The 20,645-nt window shown below is 35.6% G+C and overlaps 3 protein-coding genes across 6 annotated transcripts in view; 1 reads left to right on the top strand and 2 right to left on the bottom strand.

The window, feature by feature from the left end:
• The window catches only part of tbxas1 (thromboxane A synthase 1 (platelet)), a 69,929-nt gene extending 68,312 nt beyond the window's left edge, over positions 1–1,617 (top strand). For all 3 annotated transcript variants that reach the window (XM_047822486.1, XM_047822487.1, XM_047822488.1), the window contains one exon: positions 1,547–1,617. In XM_047822486.1, coding sequence (XP_047678442.1) covers positions 1,547–1,594 — 48 coding nt within the window. In that variant the 3' untranslated portion in view covers positions 1,595–1,617. The remainder of the gene's footprint in view (positions 1–1,546) is intronic.
• A 1,076-nt stretch (positions 1,618–2,693) lies between these two features.
• Positions 2,694–8,445, bottom strand: LOC113652457 (protein mono-ADP-ribosyltransferase PARP12-like). 2 transcript variants are annotated; one of them, XM_047822450.1, is made up of 12 exons: positions 8,055–8,445; positions 7,297–7,436; positions 6,904–7,176; positions 6,696–6,800; positions 6,029–6,155; positions 5,778–5,946; positions 5,442–5,562; positions 5,258–5,354; positions 5,096–5,171; positions 4,612–4,742; positions 4,366–4,517; positions 2,694–4,264 (listed from the first exon to the last, which is right to left on the bottom strand). In XM_047822450.1, the coding sequence occupies exons 1-12, from the start codon at positions 8,372–8,374 to the stop codon at positions 4,005–4,007; spliced, it is 1,971 nt and encodes a 656-aa protein (XP_047678406.1). In that variant the 5' UTR covers positions 8,375–8,445; the 3' UTR covers positions 2,694–4,004. The 2 variants fall into 2 exon arrangements, with proteins under 2 accessions (XP_047678406.1, XP_027017335.2); XM_027161534.2 differs by having other exon boundaries at positions 2,697–4,264; positions 6,904–7,174; positions 7,301–7,436.
• Positions 8,446–10,141: 1,696 nt separating this feature from the next.
• Positions 10,142–19,053, bottom strand: LOC113652458 (protein mono-ADP-ribosyltransferase PARP12-like). Its single transcript, XM_027161535.2, has 12 exons — positions 18,624–19,053; positions 17,540–17,675; positions 17,143–17,419; positions 15,525–15,623; positions 15,244–15,376; positions 14,575–14,743; positions 14,261–14,378; positions 14,068–14,164; positions 13,015–13,099; positions 12,214–12,344; positions 11,976–12,127; positions 10,142–11,253 (listed from the first exon to the last, which is right to left on the bottom strand). Exons 1-12 carry the CDS (start codon positions 18,929–18,931, stop codon positions 11,000–11,002), a joined length of 1,959 nt encoding a protein of 652 aa, XP_027017336.2. The 5' UTR covers positions 18,932–19,053; the 3' UTR covers positions 10,142–10,999.
• Positions 19,054–20,645: the final 1,592 nt, after the last annotated feature.

Below are 20,645 nucleotides of genomic sequence, written 5' to 3'. Positions count from 1 at the left end.
GAACCTCACCTGGTCACTCAACACCAGCGCCATCACCAAGAAAGCCCAGCAGCGTCTCTACTTCCTCCGAAGGCTGAGAAAGGCACATCTCCCTCCCCCAACCCTGACCATGTTCTACAGAGGGACCATTGAGAGCATCCTGAGCAGCTGCATCACTGTCTGGTTTGGGAACTGTACGATCTCGGATCGCAAAACCCTGCAGCGGATAGTGAGGACAGCGGAGAAGATCATTGGGGTCTCTCTTCCCTCTATCATGGACACTTACACCACACGCTGCGTCCGCAAAGGCAACAGCATTGTGGATGACCCCACACACCCCTCACACACACTCTTCACCCTCCTGCCGTCTGGAAAAAGGTACCGAAGCATTCGGGCCCTCACGACCAGACTGCGTAACAGTTTCTTCCCACAAGCCATCAGACTTCTCAATAACCGAACTGTACTATACTGAGCACAACATACACACACATCATCTGTATGGACTGCACAGAACCTCACAAAACACACACACTGTTTTGCACACTTTTCTGCTGTTTTTGCACATATTGGACAATATCTCAGTCATCTGCTGTTTTTTGCACAACTCCATATATAATCCAAAGGACCTGCTGCTAAGAACCTGCTGCTGTTCATTCTTTTACTGCACAAAATACTGTTTGAACATTCAGTATTTACACTGGTCGGTCGGCGCTGTTTCTGTTACTGTGTATTGTCTTTTGTGTATTGCATTTTTTGTACTTTTTGTATTGTCTTGTAACTTAATGTCTGCACTGTTTTTTGTCCTGCACTGTCTTTTGTCCTGCACTGTCTTGCTTGTCTTGTCCTGCACTGTTTGCACCAGGTTGCACAGTTGCACTTTATGTGGCTAAGACTACTTACATGTCCTTAGCCCTGTCTTTGTTTTATGTAGCACCTTGATCCTGGAGAAACGTTGTCTCATTTCACTGTGTACTGCAACAGCTATATATGGTTGAAATGACAATAAAAAGCTTCTTGACTTGACTTGACTTGACTTACAGTTTTTGTCAAAATTACCAAGAGAGAGAATTTTGATGATGCTTTCTAAAATGATTTGAGAAAAAAAAGTAAACTTCTACGTCAAGATTTTGATTTGTATAATGTTGTTTAATGTTGTTTCTTCGTCACGTGTCTGCCCCGCCCTTGTCTGCTCCTCCTGTTTCCACACACCTATTTCCCATTGTGATCACCCTGTCTATTTAACTGTGCCGCGTTGCCTTGTGCAGCGCAGAATCTACTGTTGTCTTGTCCTGTCTTTAGTCCATGTCATGTTTAGTGTCCTTCCTGCATTTGGGTCTGGTTTATCCTGCGTTCGTGACAGTTGTATACTGAACAGCTTTTAATAATAAAAAGCTTGGAATATACCTTAGTTGCTGTGTAAACTGTAGAATTAATTTAGTTGAATAAAAGTTTACTGCATAAAATAAACTGTGTGATCATTCAGCCGTATTGCATAAACTGAAACTCGTGATCTTTAACATTTACTTTCTTGTAAAAAAAAAAATTGCTTTCTTTATTTATTGTAAAGCTACACGGAAGAACAAAATATTATCTTGGGACCAATATCAAGGAATAACAGCAGAAGGAATAAAAGGTGAGATTTATCAGACTAATGTGGAAATTCCTTTCAGTAAACTGTAGATAGTTATAGAAAATGTGTTTGTTTGTTTGTTTGTTTGTTGTTGATGCTGTTATTCAATTCAAATGTATTTGTATGACATTGTCTCAAAGTAGCTTTACAGAACATAAACATAAAACAAAAGGTTATTATATAATAATATAAAAGATTAATATACAGTAATCTATAATCCAAGATTAACATTAGATATCTATTTGAATGTGTTTGTATTTATCCCCACTGAGCAAGTCTGAGGTGGCTCAGGTGAATGTGGTGAGGAAAAACTCCATTGAATGGTAAAGGAAGAAACCTTGAGAGGAACCAGACTCAAAGGGGAACCTCATCCTCATATGGGCGACACCGAGGGGTGTGATTATAAATATACAGTCTGAGAAATGTTGTATTGATGGGGAGGTTTTTGTCCTCAAAGACCACATGGAGTTGGCGTCTCCTCTTTAGTATAGCAGAATCCAACTGGAGCTGGTACACATCTAGAACCTCATGGCATGGAAGACAATCGGAACTGGTACAATTGTTATGATTGTTATTACCAGGAGGTGGGGTTGTAGCTCAAGCTGTCCACACTGTGGATTGTAATTGTTCCAGCAGTTGCAATGTGTTGGCCTTGTTACTAACAGCATATCCAAGATCACAAAAAGCCCCCATAGTTCTGTAATTTGTCCCACATGACCAGTTTGAACAGTGAGGAGTTAACCTGAGCCATGATAAATAAAGTGCTTTCTCTAGTAATGGTTTAGAGACATGCATTCATTCATTCATTCTTTCATTTTCTACCGCTTATCCAAACTATCCTCAGTTCACAGGGAGCCTGTGCCTATCTCAGGCGTCATCGGGCATCAAGGCAGGATACACCCTGGACTCTCATTCACTCACACACTCACACACTACGGACAATTTTTCAAGAGAGGCCAATCAACCTACCATGCATGTCTTTGGACCGGGGGAGGAAACCGGAGTACCTGGAGGAAACCCCGAGGCACGGGGAGAACATGCAAACTCCACACACACAAGGCAGAGGCGGGAATCGAACCCCCAACCCTGGAGGTGTGAGGCGAACGTGCTAACCACTAAGCCACCCCGAGACAGTGTAACTAAACATCCTCCTATAAAAAAAAATCTATTTAAACATGTACAAACATACATACATCATTGCTTTGTGACTTTATAAGGTACCAACTCCAGTTAAAAAACATCACAGCTGATAGAAACCTACACAGGAGATCATATCTAAAGCTAGATATCTGTCACTAAAAGAAATGCAAGAGACGCTCTTTTGTACTTCTAGGAGCTTTTATTCACCACTTGCAGAAATGCCAGGAGTTTGTGTATTAGTGTATTGTAATAGTCAATGTATTAGTAGTGACAGAATATAACTCAACTGCTCAAGCCTTATCTGCTAACAACATCCGAGTACGAGTTGGAATTACTAAATTACTTTATACTTCCCTCTTCATTAAAGATAAATTCATCCAAAATTACACCCATTATATTACATTTGTCTACATGAAAAATGTAAGTAAATAAATACAGGATTTCCCAGAAGTCTTCATACAGAGAGAAAATTAAGACTTTTTTTGTGTAAAAATGTAATTGTTGTGCTAAAAATGTAATTGTAAAATGTAACTTTTACAAAACATCCTCTGTACTATTGCCATTTTCATTTTACTTAAAAAGTGTTATGTACTGTATGGCGAGTTATCCATCATTAAATTCACACATAAATTTGAAGACCATAAAAGGAACAACTACAACCACCACAACAAAAATATAATTAGAAAAAAAAATTAGAAATTCGGAAAAATCTGAAAAGAATTACACTGGGAATGCACACTGGAAACCCTCCCAATCCTGCTTGATCCTGCATATTGGAACCTCATAGACACAGGATATCCATCTTATTCAGAATAACTCACTGTGAGTGCAGGTTTTCATTCCACCCATGCAGAAGACATACTTGAGTCTCTTGAAAGCCAGGATGAACTGATTATACAGGTGGAATCAGCTGTGGCTCCTGCTTGATTAGAATAAAAACCTGCAGCCACAACAGCTCATTTCACATAAGATTAGACTCCCCTTGTTATTGACATTATTTTATGCCACAGTTCTGCCACATATTGGTTTCCCAGTGAGATTTTCAGCTCTTCAAATTTTTTAAAAGAATGAGGCAAAACCATTGAAGTGACCATTTTTGCACTGCTTAATCAACCTTATTCCATCAGAATTAAAGATGTCATGGTCAAAGTTTTTGTTGTATGTTTAGAGTGACTTTAAAATACCCTGATAATCAATGTTCAAGGACACCGATGTGTCTTGGACATACATCAGGTGCTAGTGTGTGAGTGTGTTCTTAAAGAAAGTATTCAATGACGTACTCGGGATAAATTTGGTACTTCTCAAAAATGACAAAAATACTTGGGTCAGTTTCTTTGTCCACACAGCTGTCATAAAAAACACCCGGCTTGAGTTTCTTCTGAGGAGGTCGAAGCAAAAGGCTGGTTCCTTTGGTGAATTCTCCAACAAGGACAAGTGCAACAAACATCATCTTAATTCCGCCTTTGGATTTAGCATATTTATTAGAGTAAGAAGCATCTCTGGCAAAATAACTTCCTGTTAAGTAACAAACAATACATTTAAATGTAATGTGCATTTTTGTGAAACTAATACTGTATTTTGTCTTTTTTTTGGATAGTTCTTGGATATTCTGTTACCTTTGCCATACACTGTTCCATTTTTACCATGGGCCCTCCAGTCAAAGTTCTGCTCACATATAACTTCTTTTAGAGATGCATCTGTGCCATGGAAGAGGTAGCGCTTTTCTACATCTCGTCCTCCATTCCTCTCCTCCATCTGCTCTTTTTGCCTGGAGAAAAAATATATACTGTTCAATGGATTCATCTGCAAATCTTCCCTTTTTGAAAATTTTTTTTTTTTAGCATTAATTTTACTATCCATACCACTGAAAGACCTTCCACAGAGAAGAGTTCTGCACTCTCTGGATTTCCTTAATTCTGTTATTGGGCATTGTAGCTTTAAAGAGTGTCTCCACCTTTCGGTACTCGTCTGTACCGCTCGAAAGTGTTATAAGCTGAAAGGAATGTTTTAAATCTATAGTAATTAATTGATGACATAGTTCTTGTGAAAAATATATAGTAGCAAGCATATATATTATAAGATTATTATAAATAAAATTCATTATTATTTCAAGCTTTCAGTTATCTGACAATAGGACTGTTTTAAGGCTGAAATTAGTAACAAAAATGTAAATATTGTTCATAATAGAAAATTCTAGATTTATCGAATTATAATCATAATATTTTCTATGGTATAATTTTTTGCAATCTACCAGTTTTTTATAATTGAAGTCTTTTTACTTATATTTCTTTAGGATTTAATTAAAGTTTAATTAAATTTAATTAAAGTTTAATTATAGCTGCATACTTTGTAGGTGAAGTTGGGAAGAGCTTCTTTTTCCCAGTAATCAGGGACATTCGTAGGGGGCGGGCCGCTTCTCTCACTGGTGAGGGAAAGTGGGAACACATTATAGGAACACATTATTGACAAAAATAAGCTTAAAAACAGTGCATTACATTATGATGATACCTTCTCAGTTTTCTCTCAACTTCTTCAGCAGAGACAAACCTAGGCCTCCTTCGAACATATCGTATGGTCCCATGCTTAAGGTTTTGCTGACGCATGTCTGCATTTGAAATATTTCAGTATATAAACTCAAAATGGATGCATTTTAATTGTGCATATGCAAGTACATCTAGGACTTCGGACATACCTTGGAAGTTAAGTGTGTACTCATGACTCTCAGATCTGAATGTCAGTTTATCTTTAGGGTCTTTGAGGTAAGCCTCTTCCACAGTTTTAGATGTAATCAAAGCCATACGCTTTGCGTCCTCCTACATGACACATTTCACTTATAAAGCACTTTTTGTAAAACATTATTTTTTTAAGTATATTTTTCTTGCCAAAATGTACTTATATCAGAGTAAGAAAGTAAGAAATTGCCCTTCAGTATATATACATAGTGTAATATAAAAAACACAACTTTTTTTAACTGCTTACTGTTGTATAATACAGAAATAATCTAGTTCTTATAAAGGAAATAACCAACCCCACAGCCATATTCAATCCATCTTCCCCTTTCATCCTTCCAGTACCAAGTCCAATTAGTGGTCAGGACAAAGTGAGGAGGTTTGTTACCAGAGGACACTGTGGAGAGACGACGAACTTTCATCCCATTGTATGTCATATATTCGAAGTTCACCTGAATAGGCCCTTTACTAAGACAAGAACACACTTGTTATTATGAGCAGGTTTTTTGTACAGTTGTGCCATCATTTCAATTGTTTATTAATACTGTACCTATTGTCATCAGCTGGATTACAGTATGTCCTCTCAATATCCTCCCCATTTGAAAAGTCCTCCCAGGTTCCACTTTTTAAATACTGCCATTTATAAGGCATACTGTGATGCACTCGGGCACATTTCTCTAAAGAGGAAATTATGAAAAGTCATTCATTGCGCCAGGAAATAAAACACTCAGTTCAAGGAAATTAAGTGAATGCAGTAGCCCAGGTTTTGGTACTTAAGAAAACAATGGTGCCTAATCTATAGGGGCAAGTGAGAAAGAGCCTAGTCATAATTCACAAAGCAACTTCTTTTGAAATTCAATTGATATGCAAATTAACTATTTTTTATTTTTTATTTTTGAGTTGCTTGTCTTGCCTGATGTTGTGCGATCAAGCCATAATCAGTGGACATTTAAACCCTAGGGCCATTTTAACATGACTGCAATTTTTATGCTAAGAAAGTTAAAAACACTCTTCTGTGATTGCCAGATTGTTTTACAGAAAATATTTAGAATTAAAATGAATAAAGTTTTTGCAAACATAGGCAATGTATGAGTATATCCAGGGTTTATCCCCATAACCTAGGGTTGTTATTTACATGGTTATTATGTACAAGTTCTCTCTAAAACCATACGACACGTTCATATAATGGAATTTTAATAAAGTCCTGAGGTGGATACCTTTGAAAATGCATCCGCCACGTATGTAAAAGAGGCAGATTTCATCAGAAGCAGCCTCACACTTTGTTCCGCTGTTTAGTTGCTTGGTGCTCATTACTGGTTTAACTGCACTCACACAACAGAAGGCAAATCACATATTTTAAGGGGGACCGGGAGGAAGAAGGCTGGTGAAAATCAAATAATTAAAAAATATTGCTTTCTTTTTAACCTGTTTCTACTTTTTGAGCTGGTTTGCCTTTGTGACAGGAAATGAGAAAGCTGTGCTTGTATGTTTTTGGGAAACCATTACTTTCATCTTCACCAAGTCCACGCTTAAGGATCTTCATGGTGTTTGTATCAAACTTGTGAGCCCGTTTGCATGAAGCTCCAAATTTACAGTTATCCTGCAGGTAGTGCTGGCAGACATGCAGGTTGGTGCAGGACGTTGGAAACTTACAGCCGCCATGTTCTCCGTTTCCTTTATTGTAGTGAGGGCAGACCTAAATGTTGTTAAATGACAAAAGTTAAAGACTCAATGCAGTTGCTTGGGGTGAATAAACATTTTATAATGCATTTTCTATTTTCTCTAAATATTAGGAACTCAAAGTGTGTGCAACACACTCAACCTCAGGCAGCAGTTTGGGGTCATTCTGTAGCAGGAGCTGAAATAATTCCTTCTCCTTGAGATCTTGAAGACCAGCTTTTTTCAGAAGTGTTGTGTTATGAGTAGACTTCACATCATGTGACATTCTGCACTTGTTACTAGGGAAGAGATTTTGATCCATAAGTATAAACAATATATATGTGTGTGTGTGTGTGTGTGTGTGTGTGTGTGTGTGTGTGTGTGTGTGTGTGTGTGTGTGTGTGTGTGTGTGTGTGTGTGTGTGTGTGTGTGTGTGTGTGTGTGTGTGTGTGTGTGTGTGTGTGTGTGTGTGTGTGTGTGTGTGTGCGCTCTTTAAATGCATACGTGTTATAAAACCCAGCTGGATGATTGACTGAGTACTGGTTTGACAACTTTTTTATGTAAAGGCATATGTTCAGGTATGTCTAACCACACCTTACACTTATACGTACGCTAACCTTTCTGGGGGAAAAAAATCTATAAATTTCACTGATAATCTTTGCAATGCCACTCCTAGATTTAGCAAAATTTACCAATAATATCACATCACATGTATAGTAATATCACATCACATCATTTATCACATATATAGTATATATTACTTGGGAATATTACTTATACATATTGCTAAATTGTGTAAAATACCAATAAATATAGCCAGAATTTAATTTATTTTGGTCATGAAACTGAGAATCATGTTGACTAAGTTTTATTTCTTGAGCTATATAAAATGATCAATTATCAAAAATTGTACTTACCCAAACTTACATGTTCCACAAACAAAATATCTACAAATTTGCAGATGCTCACAGGTTTTACATTTATCAGGACCGTCTGGACACACACAAAGGTGTGTTTTAGCAATGACCAACGTTTCTGGAGAACAGACAGTAGCGCTTCCTCCATTATTGCCATTCTCAACAAGCACAAATTGAGTGTTTGGAGAGATAATCTTAAAAACATCCTGGTCAGACAAATAACTGCGTCTTCTGATAAGTTGACTGAGCTCCCTGAACTCCAGGCATCCTTGTTTTTCCAGGAGAAGCTGAGTTATTTGACCTGAAGTGACAGAAACCATCTTTTAAGCAGGTGTGCAGGGAAATGTCTAGCTACAGATCCGACTAGTTGACTGTTGCATTTCTTCATAGATGAAACTGAAACTGGTGTAGATATCAGTCATCCTGACAACACCGACATTTATCCACGCCCAGATATACGAACAATTTGCAACACAAAAAAAAACACACCCATATATATATATATACTCAAATGTGTCAGCATTGCAGTGCATAAAATAATGCTGATTTGGTAACTTCCTGTAATTGTTTACATCAAACATCAGACTGGGGAAAAGATGTGAGCTCATTGATGGTATAATTGTTGTCAGGCAGTTTGGTTTGAGTCTTTCTTTAACTGCCAATCTCCTGGGATTTTCACACGCACCAGTCTCTAGAGTTTTCTCAGAATTGTGCAATAAAGAATAAACATCCAGCGAGCAGCAGTTCTGCAGACAGAAACGGCTTGTTGATGAGAGAGGTCAATGGAGAATGACCAGACTGGTTTGAGCTGACAGAAAGCCTACAGTAACTCAGCTATACACTGTTCAATTGTTGTGAGCAGGAAAACATCTCAGAATGCACAAAGTTTCGAACCTTCAGTCAGCCAAGATCAGAACGCTGAAGCTACAGTGAGCACATGTTCCCCAGACTGGACAAATAGCCTGATCTGTTGAATGATTTCTACTTAGGTTCACAAGTGATAAGGGCAGTTTAGATTTTTGACTTGCATCAAAAAAACATGAATCCATGAACACAACCTGTCAACATTCCAGGCTTGTGGTGGTAGTGTAATAGTGTGGGGAATGATTTATTGTCTCAGACTAGGCTATTACCAATCATATCAATATCAAGCATAATAATGCATCATGTCACATAGCAAAAGTTGTCTCAAAATGGTTTCATTATACATAAATGAGTTCAGTGTTCTTCTGTGGTCTTCCTAGTCAATAGATCTTAATCCCATAAAGCATCTTTACAGCAGATATAGATTATAGATTCGCAGCATAAAAATTCACCTGAAAATCTGCATTGAATTGAATGATGCAGTTAAGTCAACATGAACCAGAATCTTAAATGAGCATTTCCAACATCTTGAGGAATCAATGCTACAAAGGACTGAGGCTGTTTTGAGGCTCTACCCAGTATTAGTATAGTGTTCCTAGTAAAGTGCTCAGTGAGAGTGTATCTTACACTTTGACAAAGTATCTTTTATAATATCACCAGAAGGTGGTGTTGTAGCACAAACCATCTACAGTAGGTGTGTTGAGTGTAGTTACAGGCAGTGACATTGTTTCTAGCAGGAATTAGTTCTGTATCCAGAAGGGGGAAAAAACAACAAATCAATTTGGATTTGTAATTTAGCATTTTGTCAACACAACATCTTAAATATAGTCTTTTATGCAACTTCTGTTCTCATTCTAGTAGCAAATACTATGTACAATTTAGGAGTAAATAGGTCTTCAAAATGAAAGTTCCACATCATGTCAGTAATCCAACATTAGTTAGGTGTACCTTGGCTACCTCATCTAATGTTAGCTACCTCAACTACAGCCATATAGAGAACTAACAAATTGCTATAATAGTTAAATCCTAAAGTTAGTTGGTTAGATAATATCAGCTAAGTTAGTATTTACCCTGAGCTAACTCTATTCTTAACTAGCTAACCACTTAAGCTAGCCCTTTTTAGCTATTTAATAGTAAAGTCTAACTCCACCAAAGCATTGGTAATATTAATATACAAATTACACATTTACACACAATTTTTGCAATAAGAAGGACAAGGCAAAAACAGTACACCATGTATTGTTTTATTATTATTAACATTAGTATTACTATATGTGGTTGGTAGTCCTATTCCACTGGGTACTCTTTTGATATAACAAGACTTCAGAAACACAAACATTTCACAGAATAGCTTAATGACTTAGTGATGAATGTTACCTGGCTACCAATAGCAAAGTCAAAACACAATAAATAAAGCAAGTCGAAACACAATAGAGTATGCTGCTAAATAAAAAAAAACAATGATGGTGGTATATAATCATACGTAGACTACAAAACAACTTGCTTCTTGATGCTGAAGTCATGACGTTGTGAACCTGCATAAGAAAATAAATGGTTGTGTGTTGCTATCTAACATGTCAGGAGAAGAAAAGAATGCAGATGGTAGCATGTATTCATGAAGCTTAGTGAATCCTTTGCCACAACTTCAGCTCATGCTCTGCAGTCTTGGTAAAGTTTGAGAACTAAGTGTCTTGTTTTTAAATTTGGAAATTTCTTTCGTCTGAGCTGACACTGGGTGAAGCCAGTAGAACCAGATCAACCTGGTACCTTGTAATCAGGTGATTATGACTCATTACACTTCAGGTTAAAATGACTGAGCAACTAAAAACTAGAAAGAATTTGTAGAATGGAAACAAATCAATAAAACAAACCATAAGACTGAGAAATTATTTAGACCACATTTTGATATATAACCACTTCAAATAATTGCACTGTAGCAATAAGTGACCTCATTAGACAAGAGAAAGTGCAGTATTAAGCTACTATTAAGCTTCTTCATAAACTCAAAACAAAAGTGTAATGTGTATATGTCATAAAGTTAAAACCACGTTTATCACAGTCCACACACACATATCTAGATTTTAAGAGTATTCAATAATGTACTCAGGATAGATCTGATACTTCTCGAAGATAACAAAAATAGCTGGGTTGCTTGGATTGTCGACACAGCTATCATAAAATCCTGCCTTCTGTGTCTTCTGTGGAGGTCGGAGAAAACTGCTGCATCCTTTGGTAAATTCTCCAACAAGGACAAGTGCAACAAACATCATCTTAGTGGCACCTTTGGATTTTACGTATTTATCTGAGTACTTGGCATCTCTGGCAAAGTAACTTCCTATACAGAAGAATAAAAAGGAATATATATGACAGTATGATGGGTAAAGCATTATACAATAAATAAACACATATTAATGGAACATTTAAATGTGTATTTTGTTAATGAAAGAATGTCAGTTTTTAGACACACACATTTAATGTTGTGTAATCTACATAAAACTGTTATCTGTTATGTTACATCAGCTGTAAACAGTTGTTAATTAGATATAAATGCATATTGTTACTTAGAAAACTTTCAATGAAAACCTTCCCTTGGCATTTTCTTCTGACTCGATAAAAGTTAAATAAAATAAAAATGCTTCTTCCTGCCAGTGTTACTAAAGTATAATTTTTTATATAGTATATAGTATATATTTATGTGAAGCATCTGTCATACACGTCCTTGTCAGGTCGACTCCATCCTTTAACTCAGTTTCCCACTGAGACCTGGTGGTACAGCCGCCACACACTACAATCCACAGTACAATACTCTGCCAGGACGTTCAGGATCTCCTCACTTCCGATCACACACATTTATACATTTAGAATTTCACACTTTCTATATAAACAGAACTTGTATAGTCAGACAGTTGTGGAGTAAATCTTGGTAGTGCAAACTCTATGCCTGTTTTTTTTACTTGACTTTCATTCTGCAATTGTCTGAGAAATTAATACCACAGTCATATAAACAAAGATACAACTGAGTTTTGATGCACAATAAGCATTAAAACTATAAGCTACCTTTTCCATAAAGTGATCCATGGACACCACAAACCCTCCAGTCAAAGTTCTGCTCACAGATGGCCTCTATTAGAGACTTATCTGTGCCATGGAAGAGCTGACGCTCCTCTATAGCTCCGCCACCATTCCTCTCCTTCATCTGTTCTTTCTGCCTGGAAAGTTTTTTTTCATATAATTCAAACTAATGCCCAGTAGGCGCATTTAATAACAGTAGAGCCAGGCTTAAATATGTACTTACCACTGAAAAACCTTCCAGAGTGAAGGATTTTGCACTCTTTTGATGCTGTGGATGGTGCTTGAGGACATCGTCCGTTTGAACAGATCGGTTACTTTTTTATAATCAGGTTCAGACCCTGACAGAGTAACAGTCTGAAGGAATATATGTCTTTGTTTAATATAGTAATTAGATATTTCTAACCAACAGTGGTGCTTTTTACTTCTTTTTAAAAAACTTTGTAACTAACAGATATGTTAGAGCTAGGGCTATACTCAGTTATTGGTATGGATTCACAAAATGTTTTGTATTACTATTGAATGTTTATAACAATGTTAATGATAAATAAATAAATAAATAGATAGATAGATAGATAGATAGATAGATAGATAGATAGATAGATAGATAGATAGATAGATAGATAGATAAATGAACAAACAAACAAACAAACAAATAGATAGATAGATAGATAGATAGATAGATAGATAGATAGATAGATAGATAGATAGATAGATAGATAGATAGATAGATAGATAGATAGATAGATAGATAGATAGACGAATAAACAAACAAACAAACAAACAAATAAATAAACGAACAAACAAACAAACAAACAAGCAAACAAATAAATAAATAAAATGAAAAATGAAAAAAGGGAGAGGCCAAAAAATATGTTGTGTGTGAACGGTTCATTTATGTTAACTCAGTTATCACTTTGTCTTGTGGACTATATCTAAACTTCTGTTATGTGAAATAATTTATTAAGAGCAGAATTAAATAAAGAATAAATCAGTGTATGATACAGTGTATGACTGCGTTGAGTACCGTATAGAAAAAGCTGGGCAGAGCTGCTTTATCCCAATGATCAGGAACTTCCACAGAGGAGCAGCTGGTAGTTTCTGGAGCATCACTAAAGATTAGAATCATAATGTAGTAATATTTATTGTGCAACAGTATTACAACTATGTAACACAAATCATTGACCCTAATACAGTACATGCTGTACTAGTTTTTGAACACCATACAGTACATATTTTTGCATGTTTGGTGAAAATGACCCAATTCTTTATAAAAACCTTTTATTTAATCATTTTAATTGAATTAAGTAATGTTAGTAAATTCTTTAGTAGAACAATATAATGCAGTGGAGTCCCAGACTCAGGTGTGGCTTCTGCTTGGTTGGAATGAAAACCTGCACTCACACCGGCCCTTTTCAGATAAGACTGGACAACACTGATGTAAAAAACATCTAGTCAGAAGCCTTTTTCATTCTAATTAGGCACTAGATTAGATTCAATTTTGTTTATATATGCAGAGAAAGGCCTAGCATGGTCTAAATTCATTTTTCGAAAAGATTTCCTGCTTACAGATTCCCATATAATATTTCTCAACGCAAATAAATCTAAAGGCAGCCAGACTTCGAAGCCTGATTTCTTAGTCGACATATTAAATTACGCATTTTATGCCTTTTTAAGTGATGAATAACATAATTGAATCGTCTCAGGAGTTTGGCACTGCAGGTTAAATATTAATGGTGATTTTCACTTTAAATTCAGCACTCACTTAAATTAAAAACATTTTGAGTTGTATCGCTAGCTTCCTTGCTAACAACAATCTTATATTAGAGTAACTAGCTGCCCAACAAGCAATGTATACAAATTTCTAATGAACGATGGTCCAGGTTACTGAAGACAATATTGAAAAACAGTATTTTTGTTAATAGCCTCTCACATGTGAGTTTTTTTCTTGTTTGGGATCATCAATGTTTGTTCAAATCCTGTACTCCAAAAAAAAAAAGCATAAATTGCTAACATGATATTTTGATAACATATGATAACTGAAATGCATCAAATCACATGGCTCATCTAAAGACTGTACCTTTTTGATTTTCCCTTAACGTCTTGAGCTGAAACAAATCGTGGTCTGCGTCGAACCTCTCGTTTTGTTTTGTACCTTTTGTTTTTTTGATACATACCTGAAAATTAAAAATATATATATAAAACAATCCTAGAAAAACAATTTATTTTATTAAAAAAACATTTTGAATGTACAGATTTTTAAAGAGGATTACCTGTTATGCTGAGCACATAATCATTCCCTTCCATGCTGAATTCAATTTCAGTTTCAATTTTAGAGAGGTACACATTCTCTAAGGCTTTTGAGGTGATTGACGTGAAACGTTTATCTTCCTACAGAAAATATTTTCAGCATCATCAGGTGTGACAATAATAACCCAGGCATCATACAGCCCTGATGTATGTTAAATAAATCCTCTGGATATATATTTGCTTGTGATGAAATGTGCAATAATTATATGAACTATAGCTATAGAAATGAATATTTAGCATCTATAGTATTAAATAATTCTTAAGTAACTTTACTGACCCCCTGACCATATTCAATCCATTGCCCTTCATCATTCTTCCAGTACCAAAGCCACTCGGTGGTCAGAATGAAGTGAGGAGGTTTGGTAACGGAGGACGCCGTTGACAGACGACGAACTTTTTTCTTTCCATATGTCATTGAAGTGAAGTCCACAGTCAGAAGCCCAAAGCTGCAGTCCAGAAATAAAATATTGTCATAATATCATCATGAGTTCCTGCACTAGTAAAAAAATTAAAAACATATTTTTAAGTCAAGCTGTAAGAAGCAACCTGGTTCTTGTTTTAATCTTAGATGATTAGATTATCTATGACATGTATATCAGCAGATTTCCCTTCACTGGAACTAAGAGACCCAAACCTGCATAACAATGCCTCTGTGCACACATGACTATGAAGCAGGACATCTGTGTGACTGTGTTTGACCAATAAATGGTCTGCAATATTTCTAGCTTTACCCAAATCTTCTGGCTCCACCTATGCTATAAAACGGTACCTCAGTGTTGGATGGAAAAAGCAACAATTTGTATTTTGCAATAATGTGTAAGATTTGCTGAGCTATGTTGCACCACCTGGTGAAAAAGTGCTATTACTAACTAACTAAAGGAGGAAAGATGCACCTGCAAGCCACCATGCTGACGTGATGCGTAGCATGTATAGTTATCTCAAATACCTGGTGTCATTAGCTGGATTACAGTAGTCCCTCTCAACATCCTCTTCATTGGGAAATTGCTTCCATGTCACTCCATCTTCATCCAGAATCTCCCATTTATAAGGTAGATCGTGATGAACACGGACACATTTCTCTAATGGAAAAATTACGATATTGTTCCCATGGTCAGTTAAAGGGCGGTTTTCTATGAAGTATAAGCTAGGATGAATTTGTAAGTCAAAGCCTGAGCATGAAGTTAGATTTTAGTCATTCACACTAAATGAATGGATAAGGATTGGTACCTTTGAAACTGCAACCCTTGCGCACGAAGAAGAGGCAGATTTCATCACGGTCTGCTTCACTCACAGAGCTGCTGGACTGCTGCCTTTTCACTTGTGTGTCTAGCAAAGAAGAGACACTTTTCGAAATTAAGGTGGGCTTTGTTATGGCTGTAGTCTGCAAGTGACCTTGTACTCTGTACCTCTGTTTATTAGCTTCCATTCCTGTGAAAATAACTTAGAAACTAAGCTAATAATAAACTAAGATAAGTTTTAGTCACATGGTGCAATACTGCAAGTGCCTGGAATGAGAGAAAATAAAATATACTTTGCAGGTGAATTGTTGCTCTAATGTGTAATGCTTATAATGAATAACATCTCAAATCCTGTTTATCAGAAGGTGTTACTTAATATACATGGTGTGTCAGCTTGGCTAAAAGTTTCTAAAATTAAGGATTTGCATAAAATAATGTCTTTACTCTGTATTTGCCTTGTGTAATCTTCTGTAATTATCTTTGTTATAGACTATCTGGGATTTGAATGTGATGCAGAGGGCAAGGGTGTGTTTTGTCTAATTGCTATTGTTTCTATATTAAAATCTAATACACTACATATGATAATAATAATAATAATAATAATAATAATAATAATAATAATAATAATAATAATAATAATAATAATAATAAAAATAAAATAAATCTTATTTTAAAATGTGTGTTTAACAAAGTAAAAAAAAAGCCAATCACTGATATGGTTAAGTTTTCTGTATATAGATATTTAGACAGATAGACAGATATTTATTTATTGTTTGTTTGTTTGTTTGTTTGTTTGTTTTGTTTGTCATAGGAAAGTTTTTTGTTTGTTTTGTTCTGTAAAGATTGAAGACACATTGTGAGGTCACTATGTGGGAGCTTCAGTGTATTCATCTTAAAACAAAAAGAAATTAAATCAAAATGGCCTTCCTACTGGTTGAAATTGGAGGGACCAATCGGGTCAAATCTCTCCAAATATTTTCTGTAAATCAGATCTCTTTCTGGTTAATGTCTTCTTCTTCGTTCTGAGCACCTTGTCTATTTGTCCCTCAATATTTCTTCTCTAATTCTGAATTACCTTTCTTTTGATTCCTCAAATAATAACTCTCCAATCAGAGTTACCAGGCACAGATCTTTGTCCACACATAGAGTGCTGTACTCTATTCTATAGGTGCAGTAGGTGTAGGCTGGTTACCTGCACCAGGGCATTACTTTACTTTACTTTACTTTATTACTTTATTGTCCCCAAAGGGGAAATTCTGCTCCACAACACTGCACTTATTATGTTGCCACCGGTGCCAGTTCTGTGATAAAAGCCTGTGCAGGTTTTTCATGAGATTTGCATACATGGCCTTACAGGATTTTCCACAAAGTTAACTATTTGTTGAAAAAGGAATTAGCTACATTCATCAAAAAAGAGTGAATCACCAAAATGTAGGGATTTTTGGGTCAATGTCAAAAGCATAAACGGTAGGAATAAATAAGTTGCTAGTTTTGCATTTCTCTGTTATTGTCATTGTGTGATAAACCCAGCTGAATATTTTCAATAAAAATAATCATATAACATAAAAATAATGATAAACCATGGACATGATAAAATCACAACAAACCTTTCTCTGCTCCTTTGGAGACAGACTTGTCAGTTTTATTGATGAGAAGAAACTTATTCTTGTATGTTTTCTGAAGGGTGCGAATATTTTCTGCACTGAAACCTCTGCTGTTCAGAATTTTCACAGCAGTTGCATCAAAATTATGAGCTCGCTTGCAGGCAGCTCCATATTTACAGTCATCCTGTAGGAAGTGCTGGCAGATGTGAATGCTAGTGCAGGAAGCCTGATATTTACAGCTTCCATGTTCTCCATTCCCTTTATTATAGTGAGAACAAATCTAAATAATAAAGAGAAAAGACAGAACATGATCTTATGCATCGACAAAACTTACTTTGTGTTACAGTGGTGTTGAATTTATCTCTGTAAAATTAATGAGCTACATGCAAGCTCATCTAACCTCTGGAACAAAAGATGGGTCATTCTGCAGAAGAAGCTGAAACAACTGTATGTCTTCAAGGAAATCTACGTTCTTCTTTTTTAGCAGAACAGTATTATGTGCAGATTTCACATCGTGGGAGTTTTTGCATTTATTCCTGGGATTGACAGAGAAAAGATTATGTTCCATCATCCATCAGAGATATGGGTAAATAAACATACAATAGAGTTGCAAATCCTCCCTGAAATAATGAGTGTTAATATCATCATTAGGCCTATTTCTTTTAGATACTGTATTAGAAATATTTCTAATTTCTTTTAGATTTTAGATATTAGATATCTTAAAACTCGTTAGAATGTTCTTCAATTTATATAAAGGTAAAAAACCATCACAGGTTTCTGTCTTCTCAACCAAAGAGATATTCAGCTGTCACCTAGTGCAAATGTCCAGGATTTCATAATGCTTACATCATTTACATGACAAAAGCGATTACACAATAAGGTCCCTTTATTTCCTGAATGTTGTTCAGATTCAGTACCTTATTCTTTAATTGTTTTATTTATTTATTTAGTTAGTTAGTTAGTTAGTTAGTTGTTGCAACTGAAGCGACTCAGTGTATAAAGTTACCATACAATAACGTGAGCAATGCATAAATGCGTGCAGATACTGGACAAGAGCTCCAGTTAATGTTATATATGTAATGATGTTAACTTCAGTATGTGCTCTATGTGACTTTAACCACGGGAACCATAGACTTTACACAAAACTGTCCAAAACAAAGCAAAAACAACAGATAAAAGTGATTAGTGCATGATTGATGAACCACTTTGTTAATGAGAGAGATCAGAGGAGAATGACAGGATGATATGGACAATAATGATGACAGGAGGAAGTCTATAGTAACTTAATCAATGACAGATTTCTTATAAATAACAATAACAGCGTGGATCTACATGAGCTGATGCGTTGCTGCTGATGGACTGAATGACAGGTGCACACGTGATCCTCTTCTAGTGGACTGTGAGTATATAATGCTGAATAAAGCTGTCACTCGGTGTTAATCCTGAGTGTGAATAAAGGTTATCCCGTGTGCATAAATTCTTACCCGAATCTGCATTTCCCGCACACTAGATAGCGGCACAAGTGCAGCTCCTCACAGCGCGTGCATTTCACCGGGTCTTTGCACACTCTTAACGATGTCGTCGCTATAATTAAAGCACCGGGACTGAGCGCGAGCTCCGCCGAGTCTTCAGCAACTACACGGAAGCGCTCGCTGTCCTGCAGCGCGCGCACAAACAGCCGCTCATCCACCGTGAAACTCTGCCGTAAAATACTGTCTAACTGGCGGAACTCCAAACAACACTGGTTATTACAAAGCGCCTTCAGGACGTGGTTGGATACAACAGACACCATGTTTCTCGCCCAGTGGTCGCAATGATGCCTTTTTTCTTGATTTGTAACGTTTCGGTTTTGGGGAAAACGAAAGCGATGATGTTTTGTTGTTGGGTGGCGCAAATGTTCTCAAGAGTTTAATCCCAAATGTTTTTAATCTAGTGTCTACAGAAGTGCACTAGTTTCATCCTAACTAGTGCACTATGTATTAAATAGTCTGTTGCTGTTTCATTGGATATTTAAATGGCTGTATAATGTATCATGTATCCTAAGGCTTGTGAAAGTAGCTTTTATCTGCAAGTTTACTTATTTATTTATTTTATTCTTTATTTTATTTTGTTTTATTTTTATTGCATTTTATTTTCTTCTATTTTATTTTTATTTATTTTATTGTATTTGTATGTACTTATTTATTTTTATTTTATTTTTAGTATATATTTTTTTAATACACTTTATTTTCAGGAATGCATAGCCTATGAGAATTAAAGGTCTTGTTGCTTATTTATTTAATAAATAGTGAAGAGCAGGGCACAACCTAAGGCAGGGGACATTGTTCATGCACAAGCACATGCAAGTGTGGCTAGGAGCCATCTATCATATGATTTGTCCATAGCTTTATCACACTAAAGGAAAGAAAAGAAGACGCAGTAGTGAGTGAGAAGCCCTCTCTTGGTTACTCCAACCATCAGCAAGTTTTCAGAGATCAGGAGTTACTTAGCCAGTGTTATGGCTTGTGTCCAAATGAAGTGAGTAAAACAGTGAAAGGATCATGTATGCTAAACTAATTCACATATAATTCACAAACAAACGAACTTTACTATATCTTCTTATTTATAATCTATTTATAATTATATATATAAAACTATAATTCATTGTATTTATTATTTATTTATAACCTAAAAAAAAAAATTGTATGAACATAGTATCATAATTTACGTTTTAATTCCGTCAGATTAAATTGTTAGAGGGGGATTTTAAGATGTCACATGGTCATGTTACAACATATTCTAGCATGTTACAACCTCTCTTCTTTACATAATTTAAAAAAAGGGTTGTTGTATCTGTAAAAAAAAAAAAAAAGAAAGAAAGAAAAGAAGACATATTTGTTATAGACATGTATAGTTTGTGCCCTGCTCTCCCATACATAGTAGGGACAAGTAAGACTGGCATGTTTAAATCTCAGTTTTTTTGTAGCTATATAGGTATTATACAAATTCAATAAACCTCTAACATGTCTAATTTGATAGTACTAAACAAATAACAAGATTTAAGAATCCTCTTATACAGTATATGTTCCTTAAAATAAAGTGTTACCCTGGTCACTGACATTACACATCCCAATAATTAAGATATAATTATGAAAATAAAAATATTCAATATGGATTAACTGATATTTCCATATGTTTCGTTTGAAGAAAGCTATCTGGATTTCTACATAACACATACAGTGATTTACATGTGGGCAACCTCATACTGGGTAAAATTATACAATGTGTATATGTGTATTGAGTTTGACACAATTATTTAGATTGTTCTTTATGGATGTCAGTATTTTTACCTCTTAACTAACTAATTGCCTCTTTCTAGTCTCTTTAATTCTTTAAAAATTCTGTTATATAAAATGTTATACAATCTCTTGAACAGTGCTGCGAATATGGATTTAAGTAAATTTTGAGTTGCAATCCTGAAAGATTCTTTAACTGATCATTTGATTAATTTACCATTTTATTAACAT

The sequence above is a fragment of the Tachysurus fulvidraco genome, chromosome 13 (assembly GCF_022655615.1).
Source record: "Tachysurus fulvidraco isolate hzauxx_2018 chromosome 13, HZAU_PFXX_2.0, whole genome shotgun sequence".
Classification (NCBI taxonomy): Eukaryota; Metazoa; Chordata; class Actinopteri; order Siluriformes; family Bagridae; genus Tachysurus; species Tachysurus fulvidraco.
This window is presented reverse-complemented; position numbering and strand designations above follow the sequence as displayed.

Coding starts and splice junctions, on each gene's coding strand:
- LOC113652457 (XM_047822450.1), bottom strand. CDS start 8,374: ATGGTTTCTGTCACTTCAGGTCAAATAACTCAGCTTCTCCTGGAAAAA. Junction 6,156..6,695: donor TGGCGGATGCATTTTCAAAG/GTATCCACCTCA, acceptor TTTCCTCTTTAG/AGAAATGTGCCCGAGTGCAT. Junction 4,518..4,611: donor CTGTGGAAGGTCTTTCAGTG/GTATGGATAGTA, acceptor TTTTTTCTCCAG/GCAAAAAGAGCAGATGGAGG.
- LOC113652458 (XM_027161535.2), bottom strand. CDS start 18,931: ATGGTGTCTGTTGTATCCAACCACGTCCTGAAGGCGCTTTGTAATAAC. Junction 14,744..15,243: donor AATCCAGCTAATGACACCAG/GTATTTGAGATA, acceptor TCTGGACTGCAG/CTTTGGGCTTCTGACTGTGG. Junction 14,165..14,260: donor TTATGTGCTCAGCATAACAG/GTAATCCTCTTT, acceptor TTTAATTTTCAG/GTATGTATCAAAAAAACAAA.